The sequence below is a fragment of the Sander vitreus genome, chromosome 17 (assembly GCF_031162955.1).
Source record: "Sander vitreus isolate 19-12246 chromosome 17, sanVit1, whole genome shotgun sequence".
Lineage (NCBI taxonomy): Eukaryota > Metazoa > Chordata > Actinopteri > Perciformes > Percidae > Sander > Sander vitreus.
In genome coordinates this window covers 20,129,355-20,148,226 of record NC_135871.1, presented here as the reverse complement: position 1 = coordinate 20,148,226, position 18,872 = coordinate 20,129,355, and the positions used below count along the sequence as shown (strand labels likewise).

The following is an 18,872-nucleotide window of genomic DNA, read 5'->3' as shown; positions in this document are numbered from 1 at the left end:
ACATCCCAGGTAACAATTTTTGGTTCCCAGAACCTTCCGGTTCTCAGAACGTTCCCAGAGCGTTCGCCTAACTTGCAACCTTTAGAGAACGTTCCCCATACCGTTGTAACCTTTAGAGAACGTTCCCCTAACGTAACAAAATACAAAAAATATAAAAGGCCTAAAAAAATAATATAACAATCAGAAACTATACAAATAAGAAGAAAAAAAACAATGGAGTGGGATGTAGAGTGCAAATGTAGTGCAAATGTAGTGTGCAAGATGCATTGGAATGATAAAGTATGTAATGTGTAGGTGAATGGCCAAAGTGGGGATGACCCCACTTATCAGCAGTTCAGGAGAGTGATGGCAGTGGGAAAGAAGCTGTTCTTGTGTCTGGTTGTTTTTCTGTGCAGGGATCTGTAGCGCCTGCCAGAGGGGAGGAGGCAGGAGGATAGCAGCAGTGTAGAAGATGGCCAATAGGTCTTGTGGTAGGCCATGCTTCCGCAGTTGCCGTAGGAGGTACATCCTCTGCCGAGCCTTTTTAAGGATGGCGTTGATGTTGGACTCCCACTTCAGGTCCTGGGAAATGATGGAGCCCAGAAACTTGAATGAGTCCACCTTTGACACTGGGCTGTTAGGATATTGTGGGGGGGGGGGGGCACTGTGGGGTCCTCCACGTCTGCTGCAGTCAGCGTGGGGAAGTTTTTAAGGAGGCCGCTAGAGTAGAAGTCAAAATGAAGCAAAGTTACAAGTCAAATTAAAACCTCTTATCAGCCAAGCTAAGCATAATAATGATGTGAACAATAAAATAACACCTGCCTGTTATAACTCTGCAGATTGTCAGGTCCTGGAAGGCCTTCTTTGTCTTTCTGCCCTGCAGGCTATACGGTTTTACAACGTCATTGGTTGCCACTCGCCGTAGCATGCGACGGATGGCAGTACCTCCGGTCGAACCTCCAAGGTTTGTCAGGAAAAGTTGCTGTAAAACATATAGAAATACAAATTTGAATTCATGCAATTATATAGTGTTATTCTTAGGGCAGGGTAGGGCAGGACTATGGCCACTTAATTACCATTTTGTTGACAGAGACTCCTGTCGGAACTCATGCAGCTCGGTGACTGTCGAGCAGGGCGACAGCAACATGTCATCAACTGGAGCAGAGGGAGGTGACTGGGAGCTCCTTAGAGCATGAGCAGCTCATCCAGCTTCTCATCAAGGCTATGGAAAAAATGAATGGTGTTAGTTTTAGTTGTAATACATTATATTATTATATACTTGCATATGTGAACAACTTAAGTGAGTCTTCTTACCTCTCATTTCCGTCTCCTTTGTGATGAGTTCTGCTGTTTACAACAACAAAAAAGTTTGCAATCAGTACAAATTGTATGGTCTTTTTATTTCAGATGAGTCCGTTCCACAAGCAAGAAAGCATTCCAGGACGGAGCGTGTGTCCGGAAGCCTTGTCCCTAAGTTAACATTTATGAATGCGTTTAAGAAACCAGAGTCATATTTCCTACCATGGAACTACTGACACTCAACCTGGTGCATATCACGTGACTGTTCTGATGCGTTTGTCTCTTCCTGCCTTTTTTTAGGTCAGCAGACATCACTGCCTCCACCAACTGCATGTAAGTTTATTTTTGTATTTTTTTTAGCGAAGTGTTACACACTTTGCAGTGTGTGTTCTACTGGCGCACACATACTGACACTGTTTTGGACGGGATTAAGGATGTTCAGTGTCTCATGGCCCTGAAACCACATAACTGAGGTTATGGTTTATTCTTCTGGATTGATTTATGAAAACTCAATGTAAAGCGCCATATAAGGCTGCACTGATGAGGCTCCGCAATGATTTCTGAGCTCTGGATAAATCTGTAAGTGTTTTCTGCTGATATATTTTATTAGGCCTAAGTGACGATGGTGATTCTATCTAGTCAGACACTGACTTGCAAAAAAACGAATAACGAATTATAATAAACGATTGTAATAGGCTACGCATGAACTTGATGTATTATTTGCAACAAAAAAAATCATCTCATTACCAAAAACTGCTATGTTCAACGTGATGTTCGTGACATCAGCCTTACCACCAGCCACGCAATCGTGCGTCGTGCTTCTATTTTTTTGCCCTAAAAAGCTATTTTTGAACAGGGGTGCACCAATGTGCTTTAGACTCTGTCGGAGAAGACAATATAAGTAGTTACAGAGACCGCAAGCTTGAAGTACTTTCATGTCCTTTTCAAAGCTGCCATCGTGTCAATGCGCAATTGCGCAGCCAGCAAACCACGAGCTGCGGCAAGTGGCAACAAGGGGGCCTGAAAAGTAACGCAGCGCGTCTGGAGAAAAATCCTTCTGCTGTGACCCTATTCCCAAGAAACGGACTTCCAAATGTCCTCACTATAATCAGGTGAGCTCTCTCCCTGCGACTTAATCGTGGACGCTGTTGGAGGGACCGATTCGTTTATTGAAGACATTTGGAGCCTGTGGAGAGTATATAGACTCATATATGTTGTGACTGCAACCCACGATGACAGATGGCAGCAGGACTGTGGAAGCACTCTTTAAAAGTCTGGATATTTTAAAGGAAGCACCATGGACGCAGCGGACATAGTTGCTTCCGTTTTGGTTTTGGGGATTATTATCGTGTCGTTACTGTCCAACGTTGTGGTGCTGATCTGTTTTCTGTATAACCCAGAGATCCGCAAACAGGTACCCGGTCTTTTTATTCTCAACTTAACGTTTTGCAACCTGTTGCTAAGCGTGTTCAACATGCCACTAACTCTGGTCGGACTCATCAGCACGGACCACCCCGGAGGCAGCGGCTGCTGCCAAATTGTGGGTTTCCTCGACACTTTTCTTACCACTAACTCCATGCTCAGCATGGCAGCTCTCAGCATCGATAGGTGGGTGGCGGTGGTGTTCCCTCTGAGCTACCACTCAAGAATACGGCACCGGGATGCAGTGATAGCGCTGGCATACACGTGGATACACTCATTTTGCTTCTCCACAGTGGCCACCTGCCGCTCCTGGGTCGGCTACCATCACCTTTACGCATCGTGCACTCTCTGCAATGTAAGGGCGAAGGCAGCCGGAACGCAGTTCATCATTTTCACCGTGGCTTGTCACTCTCTCACTTTCCTCCTCACGCTGATCGTGTTGTGTGTAACGTATCTGAAAGTGCTGAAAGTTGCAAGGTTTCACTGTAAACGCATCGACGTGATCACTATGCAGACGCTGGTGCTGCTTGTGGATATTCACCCCAGGTAAACAATCATTAGAAATGCATTCAGTCCAATTTGTCCTTTAAATGCCTTTGTATTTCCCTGAAATGTTTTCTGTCTGTTCCATTTCACCTATGTGAAGCATGTCAAGAGCATTTTGAACCCGTGGCAAAATCAGAACATGCTCCACAGAAGGTTAAGACATTTTAAAACACAAATAGTGACCAACCTGCACTTAGTGTGTTCATAGAGAACACCATAGGAGATGATGGTGGTGCATTTTCTCTTCTTTGCCTTGCAAACAGTGCTGAATGTTCTATGTTTTTGTATTTTGGACAGTTGGTTAGAAAAAAAAGAGCTGTAACAAAGTAATTTGTTACAGTAGTTATTTGCAATCCTATACTCTCAAAAAAGACTAAACTAATTTAAACACAATATTCGCAAAACTTTCTGGGGCATCCCTCTATGTGACTACACATGAATATGAAGTGCTCCCCTGATGATGATTGAACCCTGTCCTGCCTGCCTGCAGTGTTTACATTATCATGTCTCATTAAGGTCAGCAAGCCCTCACTCATTTTTAACGTTTCTATCATTTCATATCCATCCTGATTTAGTCAAATAATTACAGTACATTTTGTATTGTTCCTCATCTACATAATTCATATGTGTGCAGTGTGAAATGTATCCAATTTAATCTTCAAATATAACAGGGTACAGTTCACTGCTTTCTTCACTCCCACCACATATTTTCTCTGTGGACTGCTTCATTACAGTATGCCTGCATGTCTCTGACCATGCCTCCTGGGTAGATAATGGTGCCTGTGTGCTTTGGCAGTGTGCGCCAGAAATGCTTGGATGAGCAGAAGCGGAGGAGGCAGAGGGCCACCAAGAAGATCAGTACGTTCATTGGCACATTCGTGGTGTGCTTCACTCCTTATGTCATTACAAGGTGAGCAGATATTTACAATATTGTAAGGTGTGTGTATGTGTGTGTGGGTGGGAATGCATGTGTATGACGTATTTAACACCATGCATTATCATCAAGATGGTGATGTAAATTTCCTTTCTTTTCCTGTCTTTTGAATCACAATGCTGTGAATAATGGGAATCAGAAAATCGTTAAATATAGCTTTAAGGATATTGAACTACAATGGAATGCTGCACATTTTGTCTTTACTCAGCAATAATAATAATAAAAAAATTCAAATTATCTTTCTCGTTCCGCATCCTAAGTCTGGACTATTTTTGATTTCACAGAGTGAATCTAGGTTTTGACTTACCTTGTTGCTGCTAATGTGCTTATACTTGCCTTATCATCTGTATACAGATGGTGATAAAAAAAATAATTAAATGCTGTCTTGTTATCTGGCAAAATGTTAAACAACATCTCATAGCTTATTGGTTCAACATTTCTAATCCTTGTCACTGAGCCTCCACAACTGGGGAGATGAGAGAGAGACAGGGAACAAGGGAGATTGCAAGTGAGTCAGTGATGGTATCAATCGCTCTCATTAGTATTTGCCCCAGCATTAGTGCTGGCAAACTGTCAGTGAAATTGACAATTGTGAGTACTAAAATAGAAAGGAAGTAGGTTAGGAGCTGTGTGGTGGTGAGACACGTTAGACTTAAGGAGATCACGCTAATTAGAAAAACAGACTAAAGACAAAACAATGCTCCTGTTGGTTTTTCACTTTGTCTTTAATTTGATTTATTTGGACAAAAGAAGTGTCATGCACTGGATCTGTTGTAAAAGGATTTTAACCAGCAAGAAGTCTAGAAGCTGCAAAACTGACACCCATCAGTTCACATTTCCCAACACAGTGATAACATTTCAGTGAAGTGAAATGATGACATTTTCACAATATTACAGCACAGGGGGAGGGTCATTTGCTTTAGATATCTTCCACTACACTTACACTGATGTAAGAATTGGCTTGCATTTTGCTCATGGATGGTGTGTGACCTTTTTTCTCTCTTTTGTGTTTATCCGAGGTAGAATTGTAGAACTCTTCTCCCCATGGCCCATAAGCCCTCATTGGGGTGTGCTGTCCAAATGTTTGGCCTACAGCAAGGCAGCCAGCGACCCATTTGTCTACTCGCTGCTCCGTCACCAGTACAGGAAGACCTGCATCCTTCTGGCCAACAAAGTCCTCAAGAGGAGTCCACTCAACTCCTCCTCCCTCTGGATGGAGAACAGTGTAGGGAGGATCGCCAACAATTCCAACACAGCTGACATCCAACCACCTACCAACAAGCCACTTGGCCAGTGAAGCTCGTCGCTTTCAGAGACAATAAGGGTACTTTACCATGCTAATGGTGTCTTGGATTCGAGATCTTACTTTGAGGTTAACACTCGTGAGAATAGGGGTATGAGTAGATTCGCCTCCACTGGTGGTGAACATCAGAGTGAGCTTTTCACCTAATTATTTGTTGGTGGATGAGGTTGGCAAGTAAGGATTAACACCAGACGAAGGTGTCCATTGTCAGGTATTAATGGACGACGACGCGTCGGACAGTTGCCTCCGCCGAAGTCCATTAATACCTGACAGTGGACACCTCAAAGAGCATTAACCTGCTTATACCATGGTCACTTGCCAAATAACATATTTTTTAAAACATTAGTTTATATTTTATATATTTTATTTTTATCAAAATCTAAAGTTTTTACAAACAATAACTCTGTTTCCCTGGTTACACCTGACGGTTTGACTAATACCTGGAACAATCATTCCCATCCTATAAGGTTCTTATGCAATGCAAACATTGTTCACTCCTCCAGGAAATAGGAAGGACCTTAGAAAAGACTTGCCTCCCTTAACAACAGGAGATATTTATAGTCTGCTCAGCTACAAGCCAGAAAGCTAACGCTATGCTAGCAAGATCCAAAGTCAATAACATTGTGTACAGTTGGCAATCAGTAAAAAATAATTTGACAGTATGTTAAACAACAAGACAAGCTAGCTATCCAGCCATGTCATTGTCCCCAAAACAATATAACGACTTTTACGAACAATTTTATCCGCGATGTGTAACGTTACTGTCGGCAGCAGCCTGAAGTAGCGACCTGAACAGTGAACGGGATGTGAGATAACGTTATTCGCTGTGAAACAAAGTCAGTTCAGGGGGCAGTATAACTTACTTCTTGCAGCTTGTGTGTTAGCGCCATCCTGTGGTGTTCAGAGGACGAGTTGGAAATAACAGATTCATATTCCTTTTTTGATTTAATGTAGCGCATTCATTTAGAACAGTGAACCAGAACTCCTTTAGTAGGTGTCCTACATCACTTTTTTATGGACACCCTGCAGCCAATCAGAATCGAGTATTCACCTAGACCATGGTATAGTCTATATTTTTCTTATTGTAAACAAATCCCATTAAAAGACCAAAACAGACTATATGACTTCCCCAGCCTGTGGAACCCCAAGCTCATGTGTTCCTATTGAGGACATACGTCTTTAAAATAGGTCACAAATAAATACCCTCAATTTAAAAAAGGCTAAACAATTTTCTTAAGCAGCTGATCACTGCAGTTGTTTGCAACAGTTCCTAAAACAGCAGCAGATTTGGTACACACTAGTGAATATTTACAGTAGCTTATCATTAATTTAAAATAAACTACAGTGCCCACCTTTATGGTAATGATGGGCCATGTCACCCAGTGCAGCAATATGGTTCATAGATTAGACCTGTCACGATAACAAATTTTGCTGGACGATAAATTGTCCCAGAAATGATTGCATTAAACGATAATATTGTCGTTCATACGTAGGGTTGGGTATCGTTTGGTACCGGTGCTAAAACGATATTTTTAAAATGGTGCCGGTGCCTAAACAGTGCCTGAACCGGTGCCTGAACTGAAATATATATGCATAATGTATATAATATATAAAATATAAAAAAGGAGCACACAACGACATTAAAGAACGGCTTGTTTATTGCTAAGGCCATATGGTCAAAATTAAATGATTAATTAATAATGTAATAACAATAACTTATAACAATAGTAAATTGTTGAACGACAAAAACAACAACCAGATGGGAAAATGGTATTTTACAATACCTTTGAATGCACCACGAGGCTGACGAGGCGAGTGTCAAGTGTGTTGTTTTTCCGACAATGGCAGCTTTGGACTGTTACGTCCCGGTATTGGAATCTTCTACAGGGAAATACAGTCACACTTTACACCACTTAACGTAAGCTGTCAGCATTTTAACCATTGTGTTCAATCCAGCTACTAGCTAACGGTAACGTAGTGTCCCGTGCAGCGATGCTTCTGAAAAAAAAAAGTCAGGCACCGAAATGAGGAACCAAAATTTTTGTTCTTATTCGGTCTCGTTACTACCGTTTACGTCGGAACCGGTGCCCTATTGGCACCTCGTTTCAGTACCCAACCCTATTCATTCGGTTTGACTCCGAAGTGCTCCCACAATGCAGCTGTCGTGTTCCATCTTTTTTTTTTATTCCTCCAACTCTCAACTAGGGTTTTCTCTGGCTCACGCGGCTCTTTTGCTGCACTCTGTGGTAGGCTACGCCAGGAGTCCCGCACCCCCACACAGAGACCATGCGGCTGACAAGTGACTGACACGAGGGTTCTCTCCTCGTTACGCTAAGAAACCGAGAGGGGTCACCGATGCACCAGAGTGGTCATCCAGTCTCTTTGATAGAGAGAGAGAGAGACAAGGAAAACAAACAAGCATGCAAATGGGAACTATCAAAATTATCAAGCCCATTTTTATTTATCATGCGATTAATTGATGTATTGCATATCGCGACATATCATATCATAGATGTGTTTTAAATAGTTTTTGGACAAAAATTTAGTTCAAAAGCAAAGATGAATAATCTATATAAGACTTAGGGAAATAATTGTCAGTAGGATCAATTCATTGAAAAGTTAGAAGATACTTTAAAGGAGAATAGACTGACCGCCTTTGTAGGTTGTGTGTGTAGGTTGTAATGGCATTAAGTATTTCAATACAATGTAATACTGTCTTTTTCTGCAAAGAGTGACCGTTTCTAATGACATAATTTGTAGAATACTGGTAAATGTGTGTTTAATAGCATGTGTAACATGGGCATTATGGTGACTAATCTGTTAATTGTGTCATTAAAGGCAAAAACTACAATCACTAACACTAGACAAAAACTAAATCTTAAGCATTAACATTCTCTGATGCTGTTTGGTCAATTCAGTAACGTATTAACACGAGTAAAACCAAGTGTATTTTCATTACGTCAAGTAGTTGTAGCCTACATTATATGGTGTAAAAAAAAACACTTGTTTAAATGTAAGAAGGTTTACATCCCACCTAAAATGAATGGCAGAATTTCTGAAATTCAAGCATAACCATTGACCTCAAGGATGATTCTCTAGCTGGATAAATTAGTATATGTGTTAAAGGGATAATATAAAATAGATGGTCATTTTTGCAAGTAAAAAGTGTCTAAAGTCTAAAGTGCCTTTTGGACTATGAGCTCTCTGACTTAATCAAGACACCACAGAGGAAACTTTCACGTGCTGTCATTTCTTGGTATTCTGTGCTGTGGTTAAGTGTGATGATAGAGCCTGTTATGCAGTTTGGTCACATTGTTGCATCGGGTAAAACAGGGTAAAATATTTGAATTTTGTAGCAACTATTCAGTAATATGTAAATAACATTCCAGCTCATGCCGAATGAGCGGCTTCATGATATCTGGGTTATAAAAATGATTTTGATCATTTTGACAGCACTGGCAAATCAGGATGTTGTGTTTTTATTTTACTGTGACAGTATGAAGCCTTTAAAGGCTTAAAATCTATTTATTTTTGTCAAAACTGTCTGATTTTTGCTAAATACATTTGTGATTACATTGCAATAAATGCTGTGCATTTTGTCATTTTAAAACCTCACCAACTTTCTTCTTACACATTTATTAATATCCACAGTCATTGCTACATGACCTGAAACGATGCCTAGACATTTGAGCAAATTTCTACTTCAACAATGCTTTACCAAAAGACTGCCAACTCTTAACACCTTTATTCTCCCACACTGATCAAGTCAAGGAGAAGGAATAATTAATTTGAAAAATAATTTAAGATGTGTTCCACCCACCACTGCTGCCGTTGATGTGGCAGCAGAACAAAGACTTTTTACAAAAGCTGCGGGGCTGTGAGTTAAAGGCTTTTTAATTGTAGAGCTGCTATAGGGAGTGAGAAAAGAAAAGGAGCAAAGAAAAAGAGAGGAAAGTAGGCACTACCTCACCAAGTTCATGCAGCTGTGACAGTAAAAGGTTCTGGGAATCTGCATCCTCCATCTTCCTCATCTTCGTCATAAACTACATTTCTATATAATAATTTGATACAAATCAAAAGTTTCACTGGGAACCATCTGTTGTACATCCAAATCACGTATTTACCGAAACTTTCTTCAATTACCGTGAGAGTGGTTGGAACAGATGGTTGGAAATGACTCACTCTGAAGATTGAAGTCACATACGTCATACTCATACTCATTAACTGTCTGCAGCAGGCTGAGTTAAAGTCAAAAAATTAGTACATCCACACTGGGCCTATTAAATGTGTCTATGCAGTACATCATTAAGTACTCTTTAAAAAGCACCCGTCCATCTATCCTTTACAAACTCTGGTTAACCTCCTTCGTTCCTTTTACCCACTTTGATAACAAGTGCATGAAACAATATCTATTCTGTCTGTCAAAAACATGAGACAATCATGACTTGTCATCCATCAAAGCTGCCTCCACTGGTTTTTATTATTCACCAAGGGGGGCAAAAGTTGCATTAACATATCACTGTATTCAGTCGTGCATGCCAATCAAGGACAATAAGTGGAAAGTGCTCAGAAAGTTTGGAAGGATTCCCAGTCTGAAGGTGTGCGTACATCTAATCTCCTTGGGAGACTCGATGAGTGGGTGGGTGGCAGAAGTACAAGAAAGCAGAGAAGGAAGGCAAGGAAGACGGGTGCACTGGCTGACTTCACACAACCCCGATGTCAGGGCAGGAGTGGTTCTCTCAGACTTCTCCCTTATAAAACATAATCACAGACTCTATGAAGTCAAATTTCTCATTAGAGATTTAAGATGCTGAAGTGTTTATGTTTCATGAGCTATACATGCAGAAATATGTGAAAATGCATCCTGTATACTGTACTAAAGAAGTTTGATGAACGTATTGTTTTTAACTGACTGCGTAGTAAATAAAGAGGCTGTCAAATTGTGCAGAACATCCAGAGTAATTAAACTCACCCATGCAAAGCAACTTCTTTCAATCCGCGACAGCGACACTGAACTACATAAGTAGTAAATCATCCCGAACTCAGTAAGAAAACTTCATTGATTGATCTTATTTAATTTTTTAATGCCAACAAAAGAGCGAACTGCGAAAAGAGCTAATGTGTTTCACTGTATGCTCCCTCAGGTTTGCTCATTAATCATACTGATACATAGCAGGTGTTACATATCAGTCAGTGCTCAAACATTACAAATCACTTAATCACAGCAAACCACAACATGAAGTGATAATGAATACTGTAGATATGTCTTTCCATTATGTCTTGTTATCTCATTTACTCAAGTCTCTCGTTTTCTTCGCTCTCAGCCTCTGACAGACTTGTCCATAACTCTGCCAGTGGAGCTATCAGACTGACTACAGACTTATAATGTGAACCATGGGAATGTTGGACCCAGACGTCACGGTATTCCCCATACCCTCGAGCAAACAGCCTGCCCTGCTCACAGGACAAATAAAAAAATAAAAAAATCTATTTCTGTCCAGGAATGCTGTATTTGCTTTTGCTTCGAGTGTGGAAATATTTTTTTTGTCCCAAATGCGTTTGAGGCAGTGTTTAAAGAGTATCATTGCCTTCAAGTGAAAATCTCAAACCCTCTAACATACAGTTTTGAGGACCCTTAAGGACTTCAGGCAAACAGCTTTGATTTTAGTCTTTTGATATTATCCAACATCTTTGTAAAAGGTTTCATTAGCAGAATTGTGTCAATTCAAAGAGGAGATAATCCACTGGAGTCATGAAGATCAACAAAACCTGATTCAAAGGGTAATCCGCCATAAGGGCAAGGTCTGCTCCATGTGTCCATGTCTACTGCAAACATTGTCTGCATCAAAATACATTGTAATCCATCCAGTAGTTGTTGAGACATTTCACTCTGAACTATACATGTCAGGGTGGATCAGGGAGGGATCACCAGGGATCAGTAGATCACCAGGGATCAGTGGATCACCAACGTCATTAGGATTCATCCTTGGGGACCATGAATGTGTGTACAAAATTTCATGGCAGTCCATCAAATATTTGTTGTTTCAGGTGGACCAACTTTCAGACCAACATTGCCTTCCCTAGAGCCACACTGCTAACACTGCTAACAATCTAAATTATTAAATGGGCTTTAGCTGACTAGTATCAAAAAAATATGTCATATTTTACTTTTGTGTACGTTAATTGTAATCCGATTTGGAATAAAGCATTTACCAAATGAATGCAATGTAATTCATACACCAGTAATATTACAACTTATTGCAATGAGCCCAGGTCGTGATCATTTCTTTATTAGATGTGTGAGTTAGTGACAGAAATGGAAAAATAAGCACAGATACTTGTGGTAGGTTAATGATTTGAGCTTTCCCATGCACCATCCAAGCACCAATCAAAATGTGTTTCTTTTCTACAACAACAGATGATCACCTGGCAGCACACTGTATATCCTAAGCACCATGTTGTTCCAGATTCAAAGCAATAAAGGCACTTAGTCTAAGAACTTTTTATGTGAATAAATTAGACCAGTGTCCAGCTATATGTTCTATAAGATCAACCTTTCCACCTTTTATTGGTTAAAAATAATCAGCTGATGGGTTGAAACATATGTATTGAAATGACGTGTGTTCTGTCCCATCACATTTCAGTGTCACATTTTGTGTATATGTGCTAGAGATATGTCTTCTTCAAATGTAGTCACTGTTTTGTTTGTACATTTCTGATTTTGATTCAAGAGAAAGGGACAGAGAGAGGAAAAAGAAAGAAAGATAGACAGATGTACATGTATAATAAAGAAAAGAGGCACAAACACAGAGCCGCTTCTCCTGCTGCTGCATATCTTTCAGTCGATGCAGAGACACTGGCTGCTCTTACAAGCTTCATGTCTTCAGTCACATCCATAGCTGAGTAATGCTGCTCTGCATCAAACAACAGCAAAACTCCAGAGGGGGGAATTCTGCAACACTTTAGGCTTAAAAATAGATCAGAGGGGTAAAAAATGCTCCACAGTTTGTTATTTTATTCCTAATCAAAATTCAGGACAAGACAGCAGACACATTATAAGATGTAAACCACAAGCCTTTTATTTGCATGTGAATAGCAAGTGAATGGACGGGTGCGTTTTAAAGAATACTCAAGAGTACTTAATGTTGTACTGCAAAGACACATTTACTAGGCCCAATGTAGATGTACTAATATTTTGACTTTAATCACATCACTCACATGCTTTAGCTTTCACTGGTGAAAAACAGGTCTCAAAAAGCGTCACTGTTTCATTTATCTTAGTGTTTGCAGGGCTTGTGTGGGTGACAGAAAGATAAATATTCTGCTGTAGCATGCCATATACAGTACAGAGGGATTAATAAATGTATTGTTTTTAAAGATGTATGACTCCCTCTGTAAAACAAAATCTCAACTCATCTCAAAACAAGTGTTCTGAGATGAGTTGCTAAAAAAACAAATCCCCTTGATCCAAGCCACAGCTTGTACATGTTATATAAAGTGGGCTGAGGAAGTACAACATTAGCTATAAAACACAGTTGCATCTGAACACATTGTTCAAACAAACTGATACCAAGCTCAGTACCACAAATGCTGTCTGAGTCATTTCTGACCTTCATGTCTCCAGTTAGCATGCTGCACATGTTTACCAGTGCTGGCCAGTATACAAGGCACATATTCAGACATCCGCCTCCTACTTCATTGATGGAGCGCTGCACGCAGACTCCCAACTTGCTGAAATCCATTAACTTGTCTCGACAGTGTTTAAATGAAATGAAATCCATTCTTTTCGCCCAACATCCATGAGACGTTTTAACATACTACACTTTATTTGTCACGATGCAGTCATTGGAGTAATCAGTGCTTCAGCGGCACTACAATAACGTAATTATTCTATGAAAACTGTTGTCTTCACTCTCCTATCCATTCAGAGTCACTTTACTTATTTGCCCAACATCAAATAAACATGCTGTTGTACCTGTGCCTTGTGTCATCTTGCTATAAAACCCTTTGATAAACCTCTCGCTATAAGCTGATGCTATGAAATGCATCTGACAGCTGATTCCACTTTTTTCATTACTCTGCTGTCAGCTGCAGTGAAAGCTGTTTGTGATAAAAAAAAAATGTGCCAGAAAGACCCACTCTGACATGAAGCACCATTGGAAATCCCATCAGACAATAATTGAGACCAAAGAGGGACATGTCAAAAATGACACGGGGAGCACATGGGCTTTTTAAGGTGCATTAGAGCTCAGAGAAGGTAAAAGGTGAAGCAGAAGTGAAGACACCACTCAGTGATGTGTTTTAATAGATAGCATAATGCCCTTGGAGAAAAACTAAACAATAAAAGTGCTGAGTGGCACAATGTGGTGAGGATAGCGTGACATTCAAATGCAACAGGATGTGACTGTAGCTCAATGACCATACATGTGTTCTTTCAGCCCTGTTTCACTTAGTCAATACCCTCCTCAATCACAGAGGAAATCTGAAAGAGAAATGTCAGGAGGAACTATTATAAAAGGCAGAGAAAACCCAATAGGAAGGGATTGGGATTCTATCATAAGGACTGAGAACACAACTGATCCACACAATTATTGTTTCAGTCAGCCATGGCTTAGGGAACATCCATCAAGTAATTTTATTAGGAAAGACCTCCGTAGTGAAAAGATCCAGAGACAATGGAACCACTTTCTGGAGAACGGTGGTTACACATGAATAGGCCGCTCTCAAAGAGGTCAAATGAATAAGCAGGCTCATGTCCTGTGAAAAGGTGCATTGCTGTCAAATAAAAACACTTGATGACAATAACCAAGGGAGACCTGGGATTGCAAATGCCTTTCTTGTAATTAAAAAAAGTACGGACAGAAAAAACATTTGAATTATCTAACGAAAAGGGTAGATGATCTAATGAGAAATAGAAAGGTTTCTTACTACATACTAAGGATACTATTTCATTCAGGAGAGACTTTGTTGCAGATATGCAAAGATTTATTGTACATATGCATGATTTGAAATGTACAGTCTTTGGAGATTAGACTCCATCGTTATTTAAAAATATATATTTTTTTAAAGGGGTAGAAAGCCAAAAGATAATCCCCCGATGGAGTCTAGACACTGATGGCAGCCTGGAAACCAAAACCGAAGAGCCGTCGGTAGTGGCCTGCCAGATGAGGACCCAGGAGCCGTGTGTGATGAAGACCGGGAGAGGGTTGTGTTCTTATCCTGAAATGACAACTGAGCAGCAGAGAGAGACAGGTTTAAAACAGGGATGTCATGCAGTGATTGGCTCGTGATTTTCATGGCCGCTTCTGATTGGTTAAGATAAAAGTGAACACCTCTACAGCTGATCCGTTTAGAGGAGAGAGAAAGTGATTATGTTTTAGAAGTCTTCCTGAAAGAATTTGCGCTGAGCTCCATTTAGAAAGTATACATGAAATGAATGTATTTTTTCTTTGCATAATGTTGTCAAGAAATGATGCAAGGCACTGGGTTGACCTGTAGCAGCTGAGGAGCGACTTCCAATGAAAGGTTTTCAACACTTGTGGAACCAAGTAATGCAGTGCTTTTTTTGCTTCACAGCAAGAAGATCCACTGGCCTGGAGTTTTTATGTTCCCCAGTGTCTGCATCGGTTTTCCTCTGAGTGCTCCAGTTTTCTCCCACAGTCCAACCACACACAGCTTGGTTAACTGGAAACTGTAGGTATGATTGCTTTGTCTATGGGTCAGCCCTCTGAGACTACCATCCTGTTCAGATTATACGCTGCCTCTCACCCAGTGTGAGAGCTGGGATAGGCTGCAGGGTAAATGGGTACAAATAATGGAGAGATGGCGAACCAATTTTAAGTTTAAAACATCACCCAGTGCTAAAGAAAATGTGTATCTAATGGTTTAGTACTACAATTCACACACTATGATTTATGACCAAATACCTGCAAAACTAGTGCCATTCCCATAAACCTCAGCTTGTGTTATCAAATGTTAGCATGCTAACACGCTAAGCTAAGATGGTGACCATGGTTAACATTATACCTGCTACGCAAATGGAACATAGTGCTAGTCTATGGCTGGAGAGTATTGACTACAGCAGTGGAAAATAGGGAGTATGGATGGTGTGTGTGTGTGTGTGTGTGTGTGTGTGTGTGTGTGTGTGTGTGTGTGTGTGTGTGTGTGTGTGTGTGTGTGTGTGTGTGTGTGTGTGTGAGCGTGTGAGCCTTCACTCAATTACTGTAATACAAGCAACATCGTCATTGACAGCAGCGGACAGACATTAGCAGGCATGACCTGCAGAGAGAAGGAAGCGGTATGACGAGACAGGCATGACATTAAACCTGACAGATTGGAAACATCTTCACCTGCTGTAAACTACAAAGGCTCTATATTCATTTCCGCTGGTTCACTGGTGACATCACTTACTCCAGTAAGGAGAGAAAGAAATGAAGAAATGTATGGTACTGTGTGTAAGATCCAAGCCGACCTAATCTACTTGTTAACCATAAGACAACTGCACATATTTCTATGTGAGATTTTCTTAAGGCACAGGATATTAGATGTTGTTTACACATATAGGACTTTTCTATAAATCTTCTCAGGGAGATTTTAACATTCTTTAGTTATTATCCTGAACTTAAAATGTGATTACTGTAATTCAGATTTTTTACCAAATGTCAAAATTTAAATGCAAAAGTGACATAATAAATACAACAAAATAGAATAAAATTTCATATAAATCTGAGTCACAACTTCTCACACTATCACATAACAAAAGCAACTATCACTGCATTTTAAAGTGCACATATTATGCTTTTTGGGTTTTTCCCTATCCTTTATTGTGTTATATATCTTTTTTGTGCACGTTATAGGTTTATAAAGTGAAAAAGCCCAAAGTCCACCCCAAAGGGACTTACCATCGCCACCAGAAAACACTGTTCACAAACTGCTCCAAACAGCTCTATTGTAGTCCAGCCTTTACTTCAGTGACGAACGTGCGTCACTTTGTAACACACGTTATAATGCTCGTCTAGCTGCTAGCGTGGCACTCCCTCATACTCTGCAACTGACAAGCTAGCAGTGCTAACCTAGGAACTATGGTAATGTGCGACTCCCAACAAAGATGGAACAGTAGTGCGATGCCTCACTCGGTAGCTAAAACAGAGAGCTCAACACACAGGGTGAAAAGAGGAGCTGCAGCAATGTGCAGTACAACAAAAATATGGTGTTTTTTGAAAATGAAACCATGTAAACCTATTCTGATATAACCTCCAAATACAATTATGAACCTGTAAAAGAGCATAATATGAGCACTTTAAGTCTGAAAATAATTAATAACTATTTGGAACGAATGAGAAGAATGAGGTATTATAAATCAACACAGATGATAGTCCACCAAGAAGATCAGTACGTTCATCGGCACATTCGTGGTCACATCCCTTAGGTCATTACAAGGTGAGCAGAAATCTATAATATTGTAAGGTGTGTGTGTGTGTGTGTGTGTGTGTGTGTGTGTATGTGTGGAAGAAGAGTTGTACATTTGAAGACCTACTTTTGAACGACAAAGTGAAAAAGACTGAACTTCATGCATGCATCATGCAGAAATGTTCATCTTAAGTATTGGTTTAAAAAAAAAATCAGAATCAGAATCGGCTTTAACGGCCAAGAAAGCATGTTCGCATACAAGGAATTTTAGATGTACACTAAGACTAATTATTATCCTAATAAGGGACTATTTTCAGTCTCTATTCAGCCCTCTGAAGTCAGCGAATGCCGTCTATCCATTGTTGAGTGACATGTTGTTGAAGCACAATAACATATGCAGTGTCCACTTTTAATTAAATATTTTAGAGTCACACGCTTCCGTGCTCGTGTGACCATCTCGTGCTCGTGCTCGTTTCTTACAATATCATCACTATGCATTGGCATGTAAATAGTGTAGGATGTGTGTACTGTAATTCTTTGTAACACTCCCATGGAAAAAATAATAATTCACAGAAAGGTTGAATTTCTTAGTTCAGTTGTAACCTATTGCCTTAATTGACAGTGTTTCATGAAAAGAGAAAACTTGAAAAGAAGAAAGAAGTGACAAGAGCACCAAACCACTGAATCACACAGAGCTCAAAACAATTGGGTTTTGTCAAGTAAGAATGTTAAACAACATTAATACTTGCATGTATTATGCAAAGTAATTTCCCTTGCATAATCAATTAGGAGAATCTAACACTGTAGATATTTTTTGTCGACATTTAAAACTTCAGTCTTCTTTTTGACCAATTTTCATCAAAATGAATGAATTTCTTTGTTACAAGAATCATTCACAAAAATGTTGCATTTCTCCATTTTACCCAGATGAAATAAACAGTCCCAGTAGTGGGAATCTCTATTGTGCAATCAAATGAGATAGCAGAATGAGTTTCCTCTCACTGAAATTGAAGTCATAGCACAGTTCAACCATGACTGATTGCCTTCGCTCAGGCCCAGTACACAGGACATATGCCACTGTAACACATGGCTGGTTCAGCAGGGGTTAGTTGTTTGGTTTCAGTTCCAGTGACAGTGGAAATCATGAAAATCCATCTGATAGTATATTTCACATATTTCTATAAACTGAGCTTTCATTTGTAAATCTAAACCAGTCTCTTGATATGAACAACACAGACTGTGGTGATAATCCCAGCTCCAGGATTATCCGTATACAGAACAACTCCTGGGACTTGATGACAGCACACAGTGATTTTTTTTTCATTTTCTGATTCACTTATTCCCTGCATTCAAATTAAATTCCTTTGGATGTAATATTTATATTGGGTCAAATATTTTGCCTTTTTACTAACATACTGTGTTTCCCATTGTTTGCCTGGAATTTTACATATATTTGATATATTACATATTTGTTCCAGCTTTTCATTGAAGCTAGGTGATGTTTACACTGAGTGAATTTTTCATGTTTTGTATTGCACATTTCTGTCAAAGAAATAATTGGATTAATTAGTCTGAATCATAGTGTCAGATGTCTGCAATCTGCTGTTCTCAGTATAGCTGACAAGACTGCTTTATATTGGACATTTGTTTGCGTTAAATTACCTTTTTTGGACGTACTGAATATGGTTGTTTAATGTTGTTTTACTGTCAGCAACAACGTCAGTTTTCTCCTGCTGACCAAAGATATTTCTTTAATGGAAAAGTTTAATTCTGTGCCAGCCAACAGCAATTAGTGGAGTTTTCAGTAAAGAACAACCAGTTTAGCAGAGGACAGTAACAACACAAACAAAAACAGAAAATGAAGGTGAAAAAGTTGAATGAAGAATGGACAACAGCATGATTTGTTCCTATCATGTACAAAACACATTTCCCAGTATTACGGACTTCTGTGGTTAGAGTGGACAAGTCTGCTGATAAGTG

General features: G+C 39.8%; 1 protein-coding gene and 1 long non-coding RNA gene across 3 annotated transcripts; one reads left to right on the top strand and one right to left on the bottom strand.

The window, feature by feature from the left end:
* Nucleotides 1-807: 807 nt before the first annotated feature.
* LOC144532715 (uncharacterized) lies at nucleotides 808-1,521 on the bottom strand. The gene is made up of 3 exons (XR_013503369.1): nucleotides 1,294-1,521; nucleotides 1,056-1,201; nucleotides 808-961 (listed from the first exon to the last, which is right to left on the bottom strand). It is a non-coding gene; the product is annotated as an uncharacterized LOC144532715 (long non-coding RNA).
* A 111-nt stretch (nucleotides 1,522-1,632) lies between these two features.
* Nucleotides 1,633-9,058, top strand: LOC144532714 (G-protein coupled receptor 26-like). 2 transcript variants are annotated; one of them, XM_078273639.1, is made up of 4 exons: nucleotides 1,633-3,246; nucleotides 4,043-4,156; nucleotides 5,204-5,504; nucleotides 7,689-9,058. In XM_078273639.1, exons 1-3 carry the CDS (start codon nucleotides 2,576-2,578, stop codon nucleotides 5,475-5,477), a joined length of 1,059 nt encoding a protein of 352 aa, XP_078129765.1. In that variant the 5' UTR covers nucleotides 1,633-2,575; the 3' UTR covers nucleotides 5,478-5,504; nucleotides 7,689-9,058. The 2 variants fall into 2 exon arrangements, with proteins under 2 accessions (XP_078129765.1, XP_078129764.1); XM_078273638.1 differs by having other exon boundaries at nucleotides 5,204-9,058.
* The last annotated feature ends 9,814 nt before the right edge of the window (nucleotides 9,059-18,872 follow it).

Coding starts and splice junctions, on each gene's coding strand:
- LOC144532714 (XM_078273639.1), top strand. CDS start 2,576: ATGGACGCAGCGGACATAGTTGCTTCCGTTTTGGTTTTGGGGATTATT. Junction 3,247..4,042: donor CTTGTGGATATTCACCCCAG/GTAAACAATCAT, acceptor GTGCTTTGGCAG/TGTGCGCCAGAAATGCTTGG. Junction 4,157..5,203: donor ACTCCTTATGTCATTACAAG/GTGAGCAGATAT, acceptor TATCCGAGGTAG/AATTGTAGAACTCTTCTCCC.